Consider the following 19,986-nt stretch of genomic DNA (forward strand, 5'->3'; position numbering starts at 1 on the left):
TTTTAGTTTCTTTAGTAGACAATTTATTTTGATAAACTTGCTCAATAACAAAAATACAAGTGAAGAAAATTATGTTCATTTTATACAGTTGTATTAACAATTTGTTTTGAACTATTAATTGAGAAAATGTTATAACCAATTAGAAAACAATTTTAATAAGGTTTGGGATAGTATAATACCCTGGCCACAGACGTTCAAACTGGAGGTGACGTGACTAAAAGTCCTGTGTCTGGAGTGTCCTACAAAGGCCACTTGTTTCCTTCATATCTTTATCCTTCAAAAGTTTTCTGAAAAGACAGCTTACTGTTTTGAGTTGTGAATGTAAGTTTAATTTTTTTAAAGAAAATCAAAGTGGGTTGACAAAACAGTTACTACAAGAGTAACTTGTGGCGAGTAGTCTTTTAATAAAGACAAAATAAATGCAACATGTTCTTCCTATGAAGCCCACGATGCAAAGTTAACGGCTAAGAATATAACTAAAGTTAGTTTTCAATACTCTTCAGGGCTTTTCCTCTGAATCAATAGATTTCTTGTCACCAGGACTATTATTTCACTTAGATTAAACAGTGAGTTTACAGAACATCAAGTGGAGATACCAAAGCTTTAGGCAAAAGGCTAAAAACCGATAGTGTTTGGTCATCTAGAACAAGAAGAAGAAAAGCAAGCCGCCCTTCAGGATCAAAACAGCCGAGACAGAGAAGTTCACAAGAGATGGAAGAGCTGGAAAGCACATACATACATTTAACATGGAACATGAATTACCTTTGCAAAGAATCATACTGAAATGTGTGTTTTTAATGAACTGAAGATTTTTATGTTTACAGATGTTTTGGCATGTTCAATAGGAGCTCCCAAAAATTTCAAACTAATTCAGTCTTGTGCAAATAATAAAATAAAAATAGCTTTCAGCAGTTTTTACAGTGATATTCTTAGGCATGAAAAGAATATACAGTCTAGAAACGATAACAGACAAGATTGACAAATGATTGCACCATAAAAGTGTTTTATATACATTTTACAAGATAGGATTTCCTGCTATCAATTAACACTGTACTATATAGTACTTATGGTAGTGAGCTTTTAGGAAGCAACTGCTGACAGCTGGCTATCGCTTCACTTACAGGACTGACAGAAGCTTAGATGATGTGTCCATTTCAGTGTTTGGTCTGGAAGAGTTACAAAGACTGGACTTCACATACTACTGGATGGATGGTCTCAAACCCAGGTTAAGGTGCTCACTGGCCAGAGGGGCTTCCCCCATTGGCCATTCATGCACTGGACCTCTTAGACAATGATGAAATTAAAGACAGTTTAATGGTTTGGGTAATAGATACAAATAAAACCTTCAATTGATGTAATCTTATATGTAATACCACTGTAAGTATAAGAAGTAAACAGTGGGGAAATTCTTAGCAGCTGAGAAACTTTCTCTCCCCATGCTCATAATCCAGTTAAAAATATTTTGAGAAACTATTTACAATACAATCCATCTTTTGGAAGAGAAAGGCTCTTGGTCATATCAATTAACGTGAGCCACACTTTGCTAACATGTATCTCAGTGGGAAAATGGCAACAACTAACCAAAGTCATCCATGTGAATGAGGGCCAATCACATCCCAGACCCAAATGTCCACTGGTAATTGTCGGGTTAATCAGATACAGTAATATTTGGGGGAAATGGTCTCCCTTGAATTTACTAAAGGTTTCTTACAGTGGTGGAAGGAAAGGTATGGTCTTCTTCTTGTAGAATAATCAAGGAACTCACCATAGAGGTGGTTCAACTCCTTGATTCCTACATGAGCAAAAACACTGTGCTTTCATTCACAATGAAATACTGGATAGACAAATATTAAACAAGCCAATGTGAAGCCACCAAGCACCTTCATTCCATACTGTGTGCATCTGAAAAGGAAGCTCACTGTGAAGTCAGCGTTCTGACCTCAATCAGCTTCCTAAGAACTGCATTATTTCTGCTGAGACTGACCCTACTAACAGGAACATCTGGATTGCCATTTCACTCAGCTCCACTGCTACCTAACACTTTCCCGCCCTTCACTTCAACAGGAGACTTTGTGTAGTGTTCTGCCAGGAAAAATCCAGGTGTTCATGTGAAGGCATGGAAATGTGGAGAAGATAAATATTGTATTTTTAAACTATCTGTGAGTTCAAAGTTTAGCTGCAATGCTTCTTTTAGAAAAAAAAAAAAAAACTTACAGCTGTGGGTTTAGTACAGCCCTTTAAAGTAAATGCAAAAATGTCAGCTTTTAGCAGAGACATGTAGCATATAAAGAAAATGTTGTATTGCTCAAGTTTTTGGTAAAGATGTATCAGTAATACCTAAAAATGAAAAGACATTTAATTTTTATGGTAGAGTGAACTTAAGTGTCATAAATAGCTAAATCATCCACATATTTGCTAGTCAACTTTATACTTATAATGTAAAGTTGTGTGAACATATAAGATGCATTTTTAATATAACAGACTGAGCCAGTAGAAAAAAAAGAATCTCTACACAATAGACAACAGTTGCCAATAATTTAAATAGTGTTAGATTCCCCAAATTATAATGTTTGACATGATCTTATCTTATGCTACTATCATATACAAATAAATTAAACCTAGAAAGAAACTTTAGCTTAACTTAAAATTGCACCTGGAAAGGTGTGGAATTATTTGTACCTATTACAAAAGCCTGTTAAAACCAAGGGCTGCTACAAAGAATGAGGTAAACTGAAGACTCTCCACTACACGCCTTCAGATAAATGGCTTTTTTCTATTGAGTTCTAGGTTCGCACACCACAGTGTTTTGCTAGCAAAGCATTCAGAGTTCTCTTCCAGGAACTGTGCATATGTGTGCATATATAAATTTATACACACATACACACGCGCACACACACAAACACACACACACATATATATACACACTGTATACTGCATCAGCAAAATATATATATTATATATATATATATTTATATAAATATAAGGAAGATTTTCCCCACCCACCCCAAACATATCTTTTACTGTTTGTTTTTTCTTTTGTACACAGGGAATTTGAGATTTTTTTTTTTTTTTTTTTTTACATTTTAGTGAACAAGTTTTGATCTATTGGCTTTGTGGTACAGTAATGCAACGGCAATCCACTCTGGTGCCAAAGGCTCTTAACACTACAAGGAAGTTGTGAACACTAATTTCTTAGGAGGTGAGGCCAGCCCCACATGAACTTCTCTTGCATACCTCTGGTCCACCATGATTCAAAATACTTAAGATTTTTTTTTTTCCCTCAAATGAATCATTAGACAGTAAAAACAGAACCACAGAGTCACAAAGGGCCACATGCTTTTCAGTATAAAGCATTCTCCTTCACTAAGTTGCTATCACAGTGCAGACTGACTGCCTGAATATGCTCAGGAGATTTAGTCAATATTGTATTTGGTTATGGAAAAGGCTCTCATTTGTTTTAAATCCAAAGTGCATAGTGAGAACAAATCAAAGCGTCTTTTCTTTCTGGCGTCAGTCTCATCTGAGCGCCTCCCATGAGGAGCTCAGCCTTGTCTCTGCCCTCCCTCTTCACAAATCAAAACCAAAATAAAAATCACGGGACTCAAGCAGTTTCGACATTCATCAGCCTGGTAAACAAACTTTGCCAGCAAATAGAAGTCCTACTATTGTAAAGAAAATGGATAAGACAAAAAGTACATATGATGACCCAACCACTGTGTTGTTGGGTAATTTATAAGGTTGACCTCCGACTTCGTTGATGTAAAATCCTATTGGAAATATGAGGGCAGCCATACAGAAAAGGATCACTGTAAAATAAACCAAAACATAGCATTAGTAACATGCTTTGGGATTAAAAAAAAAAAAAAGCAATGAAAATCTGGCACAAAGGCAATTTATAAGGAGGGTTAATAGATCTTTAACAAGGACAAACCTGTCAAGACATGGGTTACTTGTGAAAAGATTTGCTTGTATTACAAGTCATATAATATCCCCAAAGTCTAACAAATCCAGTAAAGGCTGGGTCAGCCCTTTATATAAGTTATAGTTGTGAACTGTCAGCTTTAAGAAAGGTGTTCTCCGGGCTAGAGAGATTGCTTAGCAGTTAAAGGGTTTGCCTGTGAAGACCCATGTTCTACTCTCCAGATCCCATATTAGCCAGATGCACAAAGGTGAGGCAAGAGCAAGGTTGCACTAGGTGGTAGAAGCTTCTGGAGTTCGATTGCAGTGGCTGAGGCCCTGGCATGCCAATTCTCTCTCTGTGCTTCTCCTCACATACATACATACATACATACATACATACATACATACATACATACATGTGTGTGTGTGTGTGTGTGTGTTCTCCAAACCTACAAAGTCTTAATATTTATACAATTCTTACCATTTATACTAGTAACTAAGGGTACTGGCTCAATAGGGTAATGTTCTGTCCCTACCACTTACTTGTTGACCTCTGGTTCCCTTTTCAAAATGGAAGGAATATTAAAAGGAGAAATAAAATAATGTCAAGTCCCTGGTAAAGTACCAGACTGATGGGGAAGTTGCATACTCTTCTCATCATGTTATTACTCTGCTAGTTCTCCACTCCTCACAAAATTAAAGGGGATAGAAGGACAAACCTGTCAAGACAAGGGCAGTGGTAGGAGGATCACTGTGAGTTTGAGGCCACCCTGAGACTCCATAGTGAATTCCAGGTCAGCCTGGGCTACAGTGAAACCCTACCCTTGAAAAAACAAAAAGAGAAAAAGAACATCTGGGCTCCAGGATGGTTAGCAAGCGGTCATCTCTCATGGATGATGTTTCTGAACACAGGTAATAAAGTGAAAGAGTGAAAGAGGAACAGAAACCTTCCTTGAGATTTTTATATAAACACAATAAAATATATTATTCACTAAAATGTTTCCAGAAAGATATCAGAAAACTCAGTATCTGGGCAGAAGTAACTCCAGTCTAATCTTTTTTTTTTTAATGTAAAATTTTATTTATTTGAAAGAGAGAAAGGCAGATAGATATAGAGAATGAATGGTGTACCAGGACCTCTCACCACTGGCAAATGAATTCCAGGCGCATGCACCACCTTGTACATCTGACTAATGTGGGTTCTAGAGAATTGAACCTGGGTCCTTAGGCTTTGCAGGCAAGAGCCTCAACCACTATGCCACTATGCCATCTCTCTAGCCACTCCATCCAAATCTTTTAGCAAACCATGGGCAGCCCAAGAAAATGTTTTTCTCAGTGAACATAAATTATCTACAAATAGGCTAGCTTTTCCAAGAAGATATTCCTGTTTTCTGAAGGTTTTTTGTAATAGTCCTTCAAATTTCTTTGGAGACTATCAGTATATATGAAGAGTTGAAGCTTTCCACTGTGAACAAACCAAGAAACCTTTTTCCAAAATAACCCTTTCCTCAGACATACTCACAGAGCTCTGGACACATCTCTGAAATGCTCTGTGTGGGTTCATCAGTCCACAGAACTTAATAAGAGCATCCTTACAAAGCTAATTAGGAAACCTGTTGTAGATGGAGTACTTCCAACAACATATTAAGAAGTAAATTTCCATCTGCCTAAGTCATATACCACTTGAGAAATGAAGCAGCAGTCTTCTTTGCCTTATACCATCAAGGTAGGGTTTTTTGTTTTTTTTTTTTGGTAGGGTCTATAGCTCAGGCTGACCTGGAATTCACTATGTAGTCTCAGGCTGGCCTCAGATTCATGGTGATCCTCCTACATCTGCCTCCTGAGTGCTGGGATTAAAGGTGTATGTCACCATGCCCAGCTAGATTATAATATTATTTTTAAAAATATTTTATTTTTGGGCTAGAGAAATGGCTTAGCGGTTAAAGCACTTTCCTGCAAAGCCAAAGGACCACGGTTCAGTTCTTCAGGACCCACATAAGCCATATGCATAGGGTGGCACATGCATCTGGAGTTCATTTGCAGCAACTGGAGGCCTTGGCATGCCCATTCTCTTTCTCTCTCAAATAAATAAATAAAAATATTTTAAAAATATTTTATTTTTAATTATTAGAGAGAAAGAGAGAGGAAGAATGGACACACCAGGGCCTGTAGCAACTGCAAATGAACTTCAGATGCATGCATCAACATGTAGATCTGGATCATCTGGATTACTTGGGTGCCGGGAAGTCGAACCTGGGTCCTTAGGCTTTGCAGGGAAGAGCCTTAATCACTAAGCCACTTCTCCAACCCTATTATTTTTTACATACATGTGGCATGTGTGGTGTATGCACAGGTGCACGTGTGTATGCTCTGCAGATGCATGCTGAGGATGCAGGAGACAGAGTCCCCTGAAGATGGAGTCTCTTTCTGAGCCCTATGCTGCCTTTTTCAGCCAGACTGGCTGACCAGTAAGCCCCAGTGATTCTGGTCTCGACACCCCACAGGACTGGGGTTGCAGGCTTACGTGGCCACACCCAGCTGTCTGTGTGTGTACTGGGGCTCGGACTTAGTCCATCTCGAGCTCCCATGCTTGCACAGCAGGTGATTTTATCACCAAGCCCCCTCCCCAGCCCAGATGACTTTACATTATACAGAGAACCTATTTCATTTTAGAGAAATGACCCCATAAAGTAATATTACTTAAGCTGGGGTTCTTTGTAATACCTACTATGAAACAAATCAAAACTTAACAGAAAAAATAAATTTACTGTATGATCCAGCTATAGCACTCCTAGGCATATATCCTAAGGGCTCTTCTCACTACCTTAGAGATACTTGCTCATCCAGGTTTATTGCTGCTCTAGTCACAATAGCTAGGAAATGGAACCAGCCTAGATGTCCTTCAACTGATGAGTGGATAATAAAGAGGTGGTACATTTATACAATGAAGTTCTATTCAGCAGTAAAGAAAAATGAAATTTGCAGGGAAATGGATGGATCTGGAAAGGATTATATTAAGTTAGGTAACCCAGGTCCAGAAAGCCAAATGTTGCATGTTCTCTCTCATTTGTGGATCCTAGCTACAAATGTTTAGATTTATGAATTGAATTAAAAGTCAGTAACAAGATGACAGTAAGCTAGAAAGGGGCTACAGGGGAGGGGAGAGAGGGAAGGACTTAATGGGATGGTAGTGTATATATATATATGTAAGTAGATGAACAGATTACATGAGTGGAATGGCCTAAGTGAGATCAAGTGAAGAGAATGAATAAAGAAAGAGTAGAGGGGTTAATCACAATTTTAGATGTTATGAATAAGTCATATGGAAACCTACTTTTCTCAATAATGGCACACCCAGAAGCCACAGATTATTATTAGAAAATTTTCAGTGCCAGGGGTAGGACACCTTCCAGTGAGTTGTTGGCCAGGGAGGTCCCTAATGCCCCCAAAACATTACAGGCCATTTGCCAAGGCTCTTGGTTTCCCACCAGAAATAGATAGTAAGACCTTATTGCTAAAGACTGCATGCTTAGGCTACAAGGTCACTGAGAAATCAAGTTGGAGCTAAGCTGAAAACCTCCCCCCTGTAGACCAAATGACAGAAAGTTGCAAAAAGCTATACTGCATGCAGCCTTATGGGAGAGGGAAGTCAGTGGAGATAAACAACAGTGGACAGTGCAAGCCTTAAGTCTGGCCAACCAGGCCAAATGAGCCAATGGGTGCAACAGTGGCATGTCTGTTATGGGGAAAACCAACAGCTCTCTAATTGGGCTAGAGGCCCGCTCCATGAAAGGAAATATATGCCTGATACTGAAAACCTACTCAAAAGCCTATGACAGGGGAGGTCAGGAGCCCTAGGGGTATAACACCTGCTGGTGTCTGGCTAAATGCATATACTATGCCCACCAAACTGCCCTGTAAGCACTTTTCTTAACATTTATACCCATATATTAATAATGCTATTCTCACTTTTGGTTAGAGAAGCTTCTCTTTTCAGATGGCAATGATCACTGGGATGACTCAGAAGGCACCACAGTGCTGAGAAGAAGTGACAGATGAGTGTTTAGCATTGAAACATCTCTATCACACCTTCCAAGGCTCAGGGAAGGGTGACAGAAAGAACAGAAGAGCCAAAGGAAGGGCAGGACTGCTTACAGTGTACTCTTCCAGACACAAAATGGCCTGGATATATCTTGCAGTGCCTGGCACTACCTATACAAGACCCTCATAATAAGGAGGAACAGATGATGACGTCTAAATAAAAGAGACTAATTGAGTAGGGGAGGGGATATGATGAAGAGTGAATTTGTGAAGGGGAAAGTGGGGGAAAGGAGGGAATTATCATGGCTTATTGTCTATAATTATGGAAGTTGTCAATAAAAAAAAAGCTGAGGTGGGGGGAAGAAAGTTAAGGGCTGGAGAGATGATTTAGCAGTTAAGTGCAGGTGTTTGCCTGTGGAGCATAAGGACCCAGGTTCAATTCTCCAGAACCCTTGTCAGCCAAATGCACAAGATGACACATACATACAAGGTCACACATGCTCACAAAGTTGCGTGCGTGTCTTGAGTTCAATTGCAGTGGCTAGAGGCCCTGCTGTGCCAATTCTCTCTCACTCTCTTTCATAAAATAAATTAATTAATTAAAACAGGTCTTACAGGCTGATTTTAAAAGATTGTTAAAAAAAAAAAAAAAAAAAGCCGGGCGTGGTGGTGCATGCCTTCAATCCCAGCAATTCATGCCTTCAATCCCAGCAATTGGGAAGATTGCTGTGAGTTCAAGGCCACCCTGAGAAGACAGAATGAATTCCAGGTCAGCCTGGGCTAGAATGAGACTCTCCCTCAAAAGACCAAAAAATAAATAAATAAATAAAAAATAAACCACCAAGAGAAGATTAGACTTCATTAGCATTTGGGTATTTATGTCCTCAGCAACAAGTAATGTTCTAAGTACATATCTGTGTTATCAGTCACTGGTTTCATGGCTTGTTTAGATAAGAAAATGAAACCACAACCTAGGCAGCTGTGCACGACCTGGCAGAAGCAGTGAGCTCAGTGCGGAGGTGCACACCTCAATCCCAGCATGCTGGAGGTGGGGGCAGGAAGACCTTCAGTTCCAGGCCAGCCTGGGCTCCATCATGAGACTGTGCCTCAGCAAACACATGCACATACACACTTGGTATTTGAAGGAAATTTCAACTTGTTTCAGTGTGGGGTATGTGGATGCACATGTGTGTGGGTGTATGTGCATGTGTATGTGGGAGGAAGAGGATAAGCTCAGGTGTCATCCTTATGAATGTTGCCCACCACCTTTGAGACTGGGTCTCCCATTGGCCTGGAGCTCACCAATTAGGCTAGACTAGCTGGCCAATGAGTTCGAGAGAGCCTCCTGTCTCCGCAGCACTGAGACTGCAGGCACATAAAACCACACCAGGCATTTTATGTGGGTGTTGGGAGAATGAACTCAGCCCTTCATGTTTGCAAGGCAAACTTTACCAAACAGGCTATTTCCCTAACCCCTGGAAGCAATGTTATTTTAAAAATACTTTTTTCCTTAATGTTGACTAATTCAAGAAACACAAAAACCATCTAGAAGTGAAATACTGAGTGTGTTCATCCTGTTAACATGCCTACTTTGTAACTATTTATTTTCTAATTTATTTCTGTAAAATAAAAATATATTCCTTATAATAGAGTACTTATTTAGTGACTACAGTTAGAATTTAATATTTTCAAGTGTCAAATATCTTCTAAATTGATTAGAAAAAGCTTAATCAACTTTTGAGGAAGCAATGAATTTTTTATTCAATTTAACCTTGGTTTTTTGTGTTCTCTATTTTCTGGGGTCCAGATTTAATGTAGGTGGATGAGTTTTAGAACTGTGACACTGCTCTAGATCTTCAATCATCATTAATTCTGATAATACCGATCAAGCTGTGAAGATTAAGCTCTGGGTTGGTTATAAGCTTGTAAAGATGTAACTTCATATCCTCCATGGCACATATTCTTGGCAGGGAGAGTCAAGAACCAATCAGGTAGGCGTACTGGTGGATAGAAGAGGTGGAAAAATCAAGTGAGGGAAGAACAGTGAGACCTGAAGGAAATGCCTCATTGATGTCTCTCTTGCTCCATAGGTAAGGCCATGCTGTGGGCTCTCTTCAGAGACAGACTGCCCCACTGTCTGTAGCCACCAGCACATGCTACCCTCTCATGATTACAAAAACTACAACTTAACTGTAAGAAAAATACAGATATGAGGAAGAAAGTACATCTTCCAGGGCCGAAAAGCTGGGGAGCCAATTCCTCTCTACATTGCTACCCAGCAAGTTAGCTTTGGCAACAAAAACTGTTTTTCAGGAAACTAAGAAGTAAAGTAATCCAGGCATGGTGATGCGTGCCTTTAATCCCAGCATTTGCGAGGCAGATTTAGGAGGACTGCTGTGAGTTTAAGGCCAGCCTAAGACTACATAGTGAATTCCAGGTCAGCCTGGGCTAGAGCAAGACCCTACCTTGAAGAAACAACAGTGAGTAAATAAATAAATAATATATAGAGAAAAGTCAAGTAAATGCTAACTTAAATAAAATTTACTCCAAACCATCTAAGTTAAATAACAAAGGTACAAAACCTGTGAAAATTTACATATTAATATGTACTTGTAGAACAGATTTTTGTCTGTGTATAGAATGCTGCTAGTTAGGAACTTGAGAAACTGGTTCATAGTGATGGCTTCCAGCACAGCTCTGATGCCTGGGTAACAACAAGAAAACAAAGACTTTCCCCTTGATCATCCTCTCATAAACTTCAAACTATGAATCATGTGCATATATTATTTCAAAAATGAAGGAAAAATGCATTGCATTTGGGGGGCAACTATATACATTTAAATTTTCTCTATTCATGGGAATGGTGGTACACATCTTTATTCCAGCACTCAGGAGGCAGAGGTAGGATTGCTGTGAGTTGGAGGCCAGCCAGGGACTACACAGTACATTCCAGGCCAGCCTGGACTAGTGTGAAACCCTACTTTTTTTTTTTTTTTTTTTTTGGTTTGTTCGAGGTAGAGGCTCACTTTAGGCCAGGCAGACCTGGAACTCACTATGTAGTCTCAGGGTGGCTTTGAACTCATGGCAATCCTCCTACCTCTGCCTCAGACTGCCCAGCTTAAAAATTCTTTCTTGAAGGGGATAAAAAGTGAAGACAGCATGGAGAGAAGGCTCAGTGGGTAAAGGCACTTGCAGACTAGGTTCGATTCCCCAGTATCCACGTAAGCCAGATGATGTATGCGTCTGGAGTTTGTCTGCAGTGGCAAGAAGCCCTGGCTCATCCATCCTCTCTCTCTGCTTGTTTTTTTTTTTTTTTTTCCTCCAAGACAAACACTAATCCTTCCCTTTTCTACCCCTGTGAGTATCCTACTGTCATCTTTGCCTCACACAACTTTGCTACATTCTACTTTGAGTTTTTGCTACTTGGAGCACATGTATTCCCACATGTCAAGTAAGTGTAAGCACTAAATCCTTTTTTGAGATTATTTTACTCATCAATGATGAATCATATCTACATAAATGAGTCTTTACCAAAATTCTCAACATGCTTTGACTTAGGAGCCTTGTTTCTACCACTGCTTCTGGCCCTGTTCTCTAGAAAAGAGTGGTCTCAGAAGATCATTCTCTCTTCCTTTTTTATTTAATATTTTATTGATTTATTTGTAAATAGAAAGAGATGGGGAGCAAGAGAGAGAATGAGAATGGGTGCGCCAGGGCCTCTAGTTGCTGCAAAAGAACTCCAAATGCATATAACACTTTCCATTTGGCTTTACATGGATACTGAGGAACTGAACCTGGGTCATTAGCTTTGCAAGCAAGAGCCTCAACTGCTGGGCCATTTCTCCAGCCCCAGGAGATCTTTTTGACAGGATAAAGGTTATCATTTTGTTTCACATTACTCACAAGGATGAGATGTTCTTTACATCCAAGGAAACTTAATCTAAATTTTATTTTATTTTATATTAACATTTTCCATGATTATAAAAAAAAATCCCATGGTAATTCCCTCCCTTTCTAAATTTTAAAATTAAGAGTGATATATAGAAAGCCAGGTATGGTGGTGCATGTCTTTAATCCCAGCACTTGGGTGGCAGAGGAAGGAGGATCACCATGAGTTCTAGGCCACCCTGAGACAACATAATGAATTACAGGTCAGCCTGGACTAGAGTGAACCATACCTCAAAAAACAAAAACAAACAAACAAAAAAAAAAAAGTGTTATATAGACAAAAATACAATGGAGTCAGAAACATAGAAGTTTCAAGGAATGCTAGAGAGAAGCAGATTCATGAAGAAATTCCTCAATTCTGCAGCCTTTAAGATGCAATGAGTAAACTGGGTGTTGTGGTACACACCTTTAATCCCAGCGCTCAGGAGGCAGAGTTAGGAGTTTGAGGCCACCTGGAAACCACACAGTGAATTCCAGGTCAGCCTGAGCTAGAACAAGAGACCCTGCCTTGCAAAACAAAAAACAAAACAACAACAAAAAAAGAAAAGATGGGTGTGGTGACACACCTTTAATCCCAGCACTTGGGAGGTAGGAGGATCACCTGGAATTCAAGGCCACCATAAGATTACATAGTGAATTCCAGTTCAGTTTGACCTAGAACAAGACCCTACTTCAAAAGACCAAAAAGGGAAGAAAAAAAAAAAAAAAAGAGCACTGAATTATTATTTTGTTTGTCTCTTCTAGTGCTGGGGATGGAACCTAAAGCTTTGTGCATGGTAGGCAAGTGTTCTAACACTAAGCTATATCTTCAGCCCAGATAAACTGAGTTTGATATTAAGTTTTAAAAATATTTATTTAATTGGAAGAGAGAGAGAAAATGAACATGCCAGGGTCTCCTGCTACTGCAAACTAACTCCAGACACATGCACCACTTTGTGCATCTGGTTTTATATGGGTACTGGGGAACTGAGCCTGGGTTGGTAGGCTTTGCAATGAGTTTTAATACTGATAAGGACAATAAGATTATCCCTTACTCCAGCCATACTAATTCTATGTAAAAATAACAGGTAAAAGTAAGCTGTGCTGGGCTGGACAGATGGCTCAGTGGTTAAGGTGCTTGCCTGCAAAGCTAACAAAACCCAGTTCAATTTCTCAGTGCCCACATAAAACCAGATGCACAGAATAGCGCATGAGTCTGGAGATCATTTGCAGTGACTAGAGGTCCTGGCATGCCCATTCTCTCTCCTTACCCACCCCCGACCCCATCTCTGCATGTAAATAAATAATTTTTTTTTTTAATGTAAGCTGTTAGCTGGGCATGGTTGGGCACACCTTTAATCTCAGCATTCAGGAGGCAGAGGTAGGACGACGATTCCTGTGAGTTTCAGACCACTCTGAGACTACACAGTGAATTCCAGGTCAACATGGACTATAGCAAGACCCTACCTTGAAAAAAAAGTAGCCTGTGTTAAAGCAGTCATGTTTAGAAATGTATGCAAACCGGAGGTGATTTTAAGACACTGAATTAGGAATCTGAGAGTGTTTTGCATGCGCATCTTCATCTCAGTGCTTTAGAGCAGGACTCCTCAGCAGTAGTGTGACTGCTCCTTGGAGCGGGAGAAGTCGGCTTAGGAGGTGTTTCACAGCATTCCTGGCCTCTGCACACAAGCTGTCAGCAGCATCCCCTATTTGTAATTATTGAATGTTTTCAAATACTGCCAAAGGTCCCTTGGGATGAAAAGCAGCTTTAGAGAAGAAAGCAGAATTAGAAATTTCCTATTTGGGGGTGCATTTATGTATTTCTGATGAGTCCTGAAATTAGGCTAACTTTGCAAACTATAAGTGAATATGTAATATACAAATTTATCATACCACAACAATAACTTAGTAAAGTTAAGAAGTTTTGATAAACAATTACCAAGTAACCAAATATGTTGACTTTTCAATGGCCATACAACATACAGTAGCAACTCAAAATCAATGATATTAAAACACAAATCATACCTTTACCTATTTTATATATTTTATGTATTTTTCTATATTTATCTTTATTTGATGGAATATACCAACACCTTCCAGCTAATTGTAGCTCTGAATTACAAGCCTGAAACCTATGTCACAATGTGAGCAAAACCAAGATTCTTAACACAGCATTTCACAGAAAACAACAACCGTGGATGTCCTGGTCTTGCAGTAAGAACTGACGAACTGATGGCACTGTGAAAAGTTCCTCTCAGGGCCATACAAGCAGTGGTCTCTGGAGATTAAGGAGTCTTTATTACTGATTCTCGGTGCTCTTCATCAAAACGCCACTGTGCCTGCCTTCCAGACCCACTGAGCAAGTGCGGTTACTTACTTCCAGTGAACGCTATCCATCGAGCATATTTTGTAGCTTCTCTGCGCCAGTGCGAAGCCACCAGCAAGCCACATGTGACAGTCAGTGAAATGATTCCCATGATGATAAAAAACAGTGTGGTGACCCACTCTGGGGGAAGCCGGGGAGGGATGCAGGTCCGGTCTCGTCCATGGATTGTTTGACACTGTCGCACGAGGCCCACGGTAAGCGCTCCTGGGAAGATGCAAAGGGGAGAGTTCTTTAGTAGGTCTGGCATGCCCAGGGTATTAATAGTTCCTACTCCTGCCCCTTAGGTCCCTCTTCCTGTTCTCTGGCTAGTTCAAACACTTAACTCAGGAGCCCTCGTCAGCATTCAGCTATTGTTCATAATGCAGCTGCAGACATACTGGCTACACATTCAAAGTGAATCCAAGGCCGAGGAGATGGCTCGTCAGTCAAGGCACTTGCTTCTTGTTACATGAGCCTGAACAACCACAAACTATGTGAAAGCCACAAAAGACAGTTAATCCATTGTTTATTAAACACTGACTTTTTAAGAGACAGAGTTAACTTGAGACTTATAGACCCGGTTAATGGGAGACCCAAAAGTCTCTGTCTCCTAAATATTTTTTTAAATGCCTGTGTGTGCTGCGTATGAAGGTACACATCTGTAATCCCAGCCCTTGGTAGGAAGTGTGAGTTCAAGGCCACCCTGAGACTACAGAGTGAATTCCAGATCAGGCTGGACTACAGCAAGACCCTAACTTTTTTTTGTAGGGAAAAAAAAAAAAAAAAAGGCTGGTAGTAGTTAAGGAGCTTGCCTGTGAGGCCTAAGGGCCAGGTTCGGCTCCCCAGAACCTATGTAAGCCAGATGCACAAACTGACACATGCACACAGGTTGCGCAGATGCACAAGGGGGCGCACACATCTGGAGTTCGTTTGCAGTGGCTAATGGCCCTGGAGTGCCAGTTTTCTCTCTCTCAAATAAAAATAAATAAATAAAAAATGCCTGTGTGTGTGTGTGTGTGTGCATGCACAACAGTGAGCATGTATATTTTTATGTGTTTGCATGGAGGCCAAAGCAGTGCTATCTTCCTTTTTGGAGACAGGGCCTCTCACTGGCCTAGAGGCTCACAGGCTGGCCAGTAAGCCCAAGATCCACCTTGTCTACCTCCCAGCACTGGGATCACAGGTGTGCACCAACATACCCAGAATTTTTCCATGGCTGCTGGAGTCTGAGCTCAGGCCCAGTGAGTCACAAGCACCTTACTAGCTGAGTTATTGCTCCAGTCCCACATTCTAAGGGCATAGCATACTACTGTCAGGTAGTACTCTACATTCCAGGAAAGCACCAGCAAAGAAGACAGATGAGGTTCTCCTCACCCTTGAGCTTCATATTACAAAATACAAATTCTTCTATTCCCAGATTTGACTTATTGTATACTACTTTTTGTGGCTAAGGAGAAAAATACATTTTAGACTATTAAAGATAAACTTGAAATATGCCTAATGATAAAATAAAAATAAAATTAGAGGGCTGGAGAGATGGCTTAGTGGTTAAGCGCTTGCCTGTGAAGCCTAAGGACCCCGGTTCGAGGCTCGGTTCCCCAGGTCCCACGTTAGCCAGATGCACAAGGGGGCGCACGCGTCTGGAGTTTGTTTGCAGAGGCTGGAAGCCCTGGCGCGCCCATTCTCTCTCTCTCCCTCTATCTGTCTTTCTCTCTGTCGCTCTCAAATAAATAAATAAATAATTTAAAAATAAAATAAAATAAAATTAGATACATACTAAAAGTAGTATGTTCATCCAGGATAAAGGTCTAGCCCACTAATTTTTTCACACTATGCAGAATTCATATTGTTAAACCCTTATTAGCATGTGTCAACAGAAAAGCACAGAGACAAATCTCAAAGGCAAGTTGTACAGCTACCCTCATTACCTTGAAGTAACATGGAAGAGACCTTGAAAAACACTTTTTTTTTTTTCAAGATAGGGTCTTAGTCTAGCCCAGCCTGACAAGGAATTCACTCTGTAGCTTCACGGTGGCCTTAATTAAACTCATGGCATTCCTTCTACCTCTGCCTCTCGAGTACTGAGATTAAAGGCATGCGCCACCATGACTGGTGGACGACACCTTTACTAAATGTTGGGTGAATTATTCTATAACAGATCAGTGAGAGAATAATTATTTCCTCCTTTTCTGCACAAAGTGACTAAAATGTAAACTGTTGTGTTTCGTTTTGTTTTGTTTTTCCCCCGCTTACAAGGGCCACTACAAATGGGAAGTAAGTAAAAACAGAAAAGCAGAAACTTCAGGAGGCACTGAACAGATTTCTGCAGCTTTTCTGGATGGTCTTTTTTGGTGAGCCTTTTGTTTTCACTATGGACACCACACACACACACACACACACACACACACACACACACACACACACACAAATGCCTTCAAAATCACAGCCTATGGAAGGAACAAAACAGGACCTGTGAGAGGCAGTCACGTTCCTAGAAGCTGCCTTCGTGGGAGCAACAGAACAGGGCTGGATCTGTCTGTACAGATGTTTGTGGGTATATGATGTTTTGAAAGGAGGTATTTTTTTTTACAACTGCTATTTTAACATTGATCTATTTTTAGAGATAAAGCAATGCATGGAAAGAAAATGAAGTAAAAAAAATCAGTTCTCTTAAAAAGGCATTGTGGTCTCCCTACTTTTTCCAGGGCCAGCTCTACCTGACCACAACACAGAGCAGAAGGTAAGTAAAGTGCGCTTTCTCTTCCTTCATCTAACTAGTAGCCCTTCACTGGTGTAGTGTGGGGTTGCCACAAGCATCATGGAAACACACAGGTCCCTTCATAATCCTGCCATTTATGATGCCCCAAGCTACCGTTTGGAGCCCAGGGACTCATAGACCAAAGAGCAGGCTCCAGGAGTTTTGCCTGACTTCTTAAACTTTGCAAGATAAGTGGAGGTGGGTGACACCCTTACTGTAATTCTGAAAGTAAAGAAGGCACTCACAGCAGTGCCCACAACTCTTCACAGGAAAGGACTTCTAATAAATGATTCTCTTGTAGTCATAGTTCCATTTATAAAAGCTGCAACTGTTATAAGAATAGACTACCGGCAGTGAAAGATGCTCTGACAAAATGTACTATTGTAGATTCCTATTGTAGAAAACTTTCTTCACAATTTAACAAGCAAAGCTCACTGGTAACTCTCCATGCCTACTGACCTTAGATTCACACTGAGAACTATTTGTTGAAACCATTTTTGTTGACAATTATTCAAAATTATGTATTCAGTAAATTATGAAGTATTTGCACCCCCCCTAGGTTCCCTCTTACTCTAGCTGTGGACATGGTAAGGAGCACTATGCCTGTTTATTGTTAGAGTCAGTACCCAAACTTTGACCAGGTCTGAAATAGGATCTTTTAAAAATATTTATTTATTTATTTGCAAGCAGAAAGAGAAAGATAGATAGAATGGGCATGGTAAGGTACACGCGCCACTTTGTGCATCTGGCTTTATGTGGGTACTGTGGAATGGAACTCAAGATCATTAGGCTTTACAGGCAATCGCCTTAACCACTATGCCATCTCTCCAGCCCAGAAATTCATCTTTTATTTTAGTGAGTCATCCCCCTGTATGTAGACTCAAATCCATCACTCACAATGACAATCAAGAGTTTTTACTTTAGGTTGGAGAGATGGCTTAGCAGTTAAGGCGCTTGCCTGCAAAGCCAAAGGACCTCTGTTCTATTTCCCCAGGACCCACATAAGCCAGATGCACAAGGAGGCACATGTATCTGGAGTTCGTTTACAGGGCTGGAGGCCCTGGCGCACCCATTTTCTCTCTCTCTCTCTCTCTCCCTGCCTATTTCTGTATCTCTATCTCAAATAAATAAATAAAAATAAAATATTTTAAAAAATAAAATAAGTTTTTGCTTCCTCCTTACTCTCAACACATTTAGTGTGCATCATAATCATGAACTGGATTTCAAAACGGAGCTTTGGCCAGGCATGGTCAAAAGTGCATACCTTTAATCCTAACACTTGGGAGGCAAAGGTAGGAGGATTGCTGTGAGTTTGAGGCCACCATGAGACTAGTGAATTCCAGGTCAGCCTGGGCTAGATAGAATAAGACCCTACCTTGAAAAACAAAAACAAAATGAAAAACAAAAGGAGCTTTGGGGATGGGTTTCAATACCTGAGCCTTGTGCATACTACAAGTATACTCTACCTCTAATCCTCTAACCCCTGTTTTTCTTTTTTAAAAAATTTTAAATTTAGTCATTTTATTTACTTGAGAGAGAGAGAGAGGCAGCTAGAGAGAATGGGCATGCCAGGGTCTTCAGCCACCACAAATCAACTCCAGAAGCATACACCACATCTAGCTTACATAGATCCTGGGGAATTGAACCTGGGTTCTTGGGCTTTGCAGGACAGCACCTTAACCACTAAGCCATCCCTCCAGCCCCGCTATTTTTTTTATATTGTATTGATTGATTGATTGATTTGAGAGAGAGAATGGCCCCATCAGGGCCTCCAGCCACTATAAACGAACTCCAGACTCATGCATCACCTTGTACATCTGGTTTTATGTGGGTACTGGGGAATTGAACTTGGGCCCTTAAGCAAACACCTTAACTGCTGAGCCATATCTCCAGCCTTTTTTTAAAAAACAAACAAACAAACATGTAAACAGAACACAAACTTTTCAGAATTATTTTATCACCACCACCCCAAATGGCCTGTAGCATGGGTACACAGCAGGAAATCGAAGGCATTTGGTGACTTTACATGACCTATGAACAAGCCAGCAAGAAGTAGGGGCACATGCCTTTAGTCCCAGCATGGAAGAAGTTCAAGTAGGAGGTTCACTGTGAGTTTGAAGCCAGCCTGGGGCTACAGAATGAGTTCCAGGTCAGCCTGGCCTAGAGTGAGGCCCTGCCTTGGAACAAAACAAAACCTAAACTTACAACTCCACTGCATTTCCCTGGGTTCTCTTGTAAAAACTACTCCTCAGTGTGACTTCTTGATTAAACAAAAGCCCAACCACTCAATATTTATTTTATCCAACAAGTCTTTTGACCCTTGAAGGAACCTGTAACTAACTGCATTCCCAAACAGCCAATCTATCTTTCCCTGTAGCTGTTGCCTAGGTAACCAACCAGCCAAATAAAAGATTTACACACACACACACACACACACACACGAATAAATAAACTGGAAGCTATAGCATCCCACACAGCTCACAGAATCTCACCTGTGTATCATCACACACAAAATGAAGTCTTAAGTCCAGAAAGCAGGGTGTCTTAACCAAATTGGCCATAATACTCAATCATCCGCAGACACTGAAAAGAAAGCATTAGCACAGCCAGTCTGAGCATGTCTGCTGCCCCAGTGAGGATGATTTAAAGGCATGGCACTATGTGTAAAAGCAGTGTCATAGAAAATCTGTACCCCAGGCTTGTAAAGAGGAGGCATATGCCCACCAGAGCTTGCACATGCAAATCATGCGAAGTGTCAGCCAATTTGGACAGAGACAGTTTGCCTACTGCTGGACCTGAGCAAAAACGGTGAGATTGGGCTGGGGGCGTGGTTCAGTAGTACAATCTGTGATTATCATGTGTGAAGCCCTGGGTTCAACCCCAGCACCATCACCTCCAAAGCAACACCCACACTGGGGCGGGGGTGGAGGGGGGCATATGATTGCTCACTTGCAGTGTCTCTTCTAAATTTTCCAACGACTGTTCTCTCAAGGGC

At 40.6% G+C, this 19,986-nt stretch overlaps 1 protein-coding gene across 1 annotated transcript in view; it reads right to left on the bottom strand.

Annotated features, from left to right (window-relative positions):
* Mosmo (modulator of smoothened) overlaps positions 1-19,986 on the bottom strand; it is an 82,281-nt gene continuing 62,295 nt past the window's right edge. The window contains exons 2-3 of the mRNA XM_045131405.1: positions 14,246-14,458; positions 1-3,806 (exon numbers count right to left, since the gene is read on the bottom strand). Coding sequence (XP_044987340.1) covers positions 3,622-3,806; positions 14,246-14,458 — 398 coding nt within the window. The 3' untranslated portion in view covers positions 1-3,621. The remainder of the gene's footprint in view (positions 3,807-14,245; positions 14,459-19,986) is intronic.

Source organism: Jaculus jaculus, chromosome 12 (assembly GCF_020740685.1).
Source record: "Jaculus jaculus isolate mJacJac1 chromosome 12, mJacJac1.mat.Y.cur, whole genome shotgun sequence".
In the NCBI taxonomy this organism is placed as follows: domain Eukaryota; kingdom Metazoa; phylum Chordata; class Mammalia; order Rodentia; family Dipodidae; genus Jaculus; species Jaculus jaculus.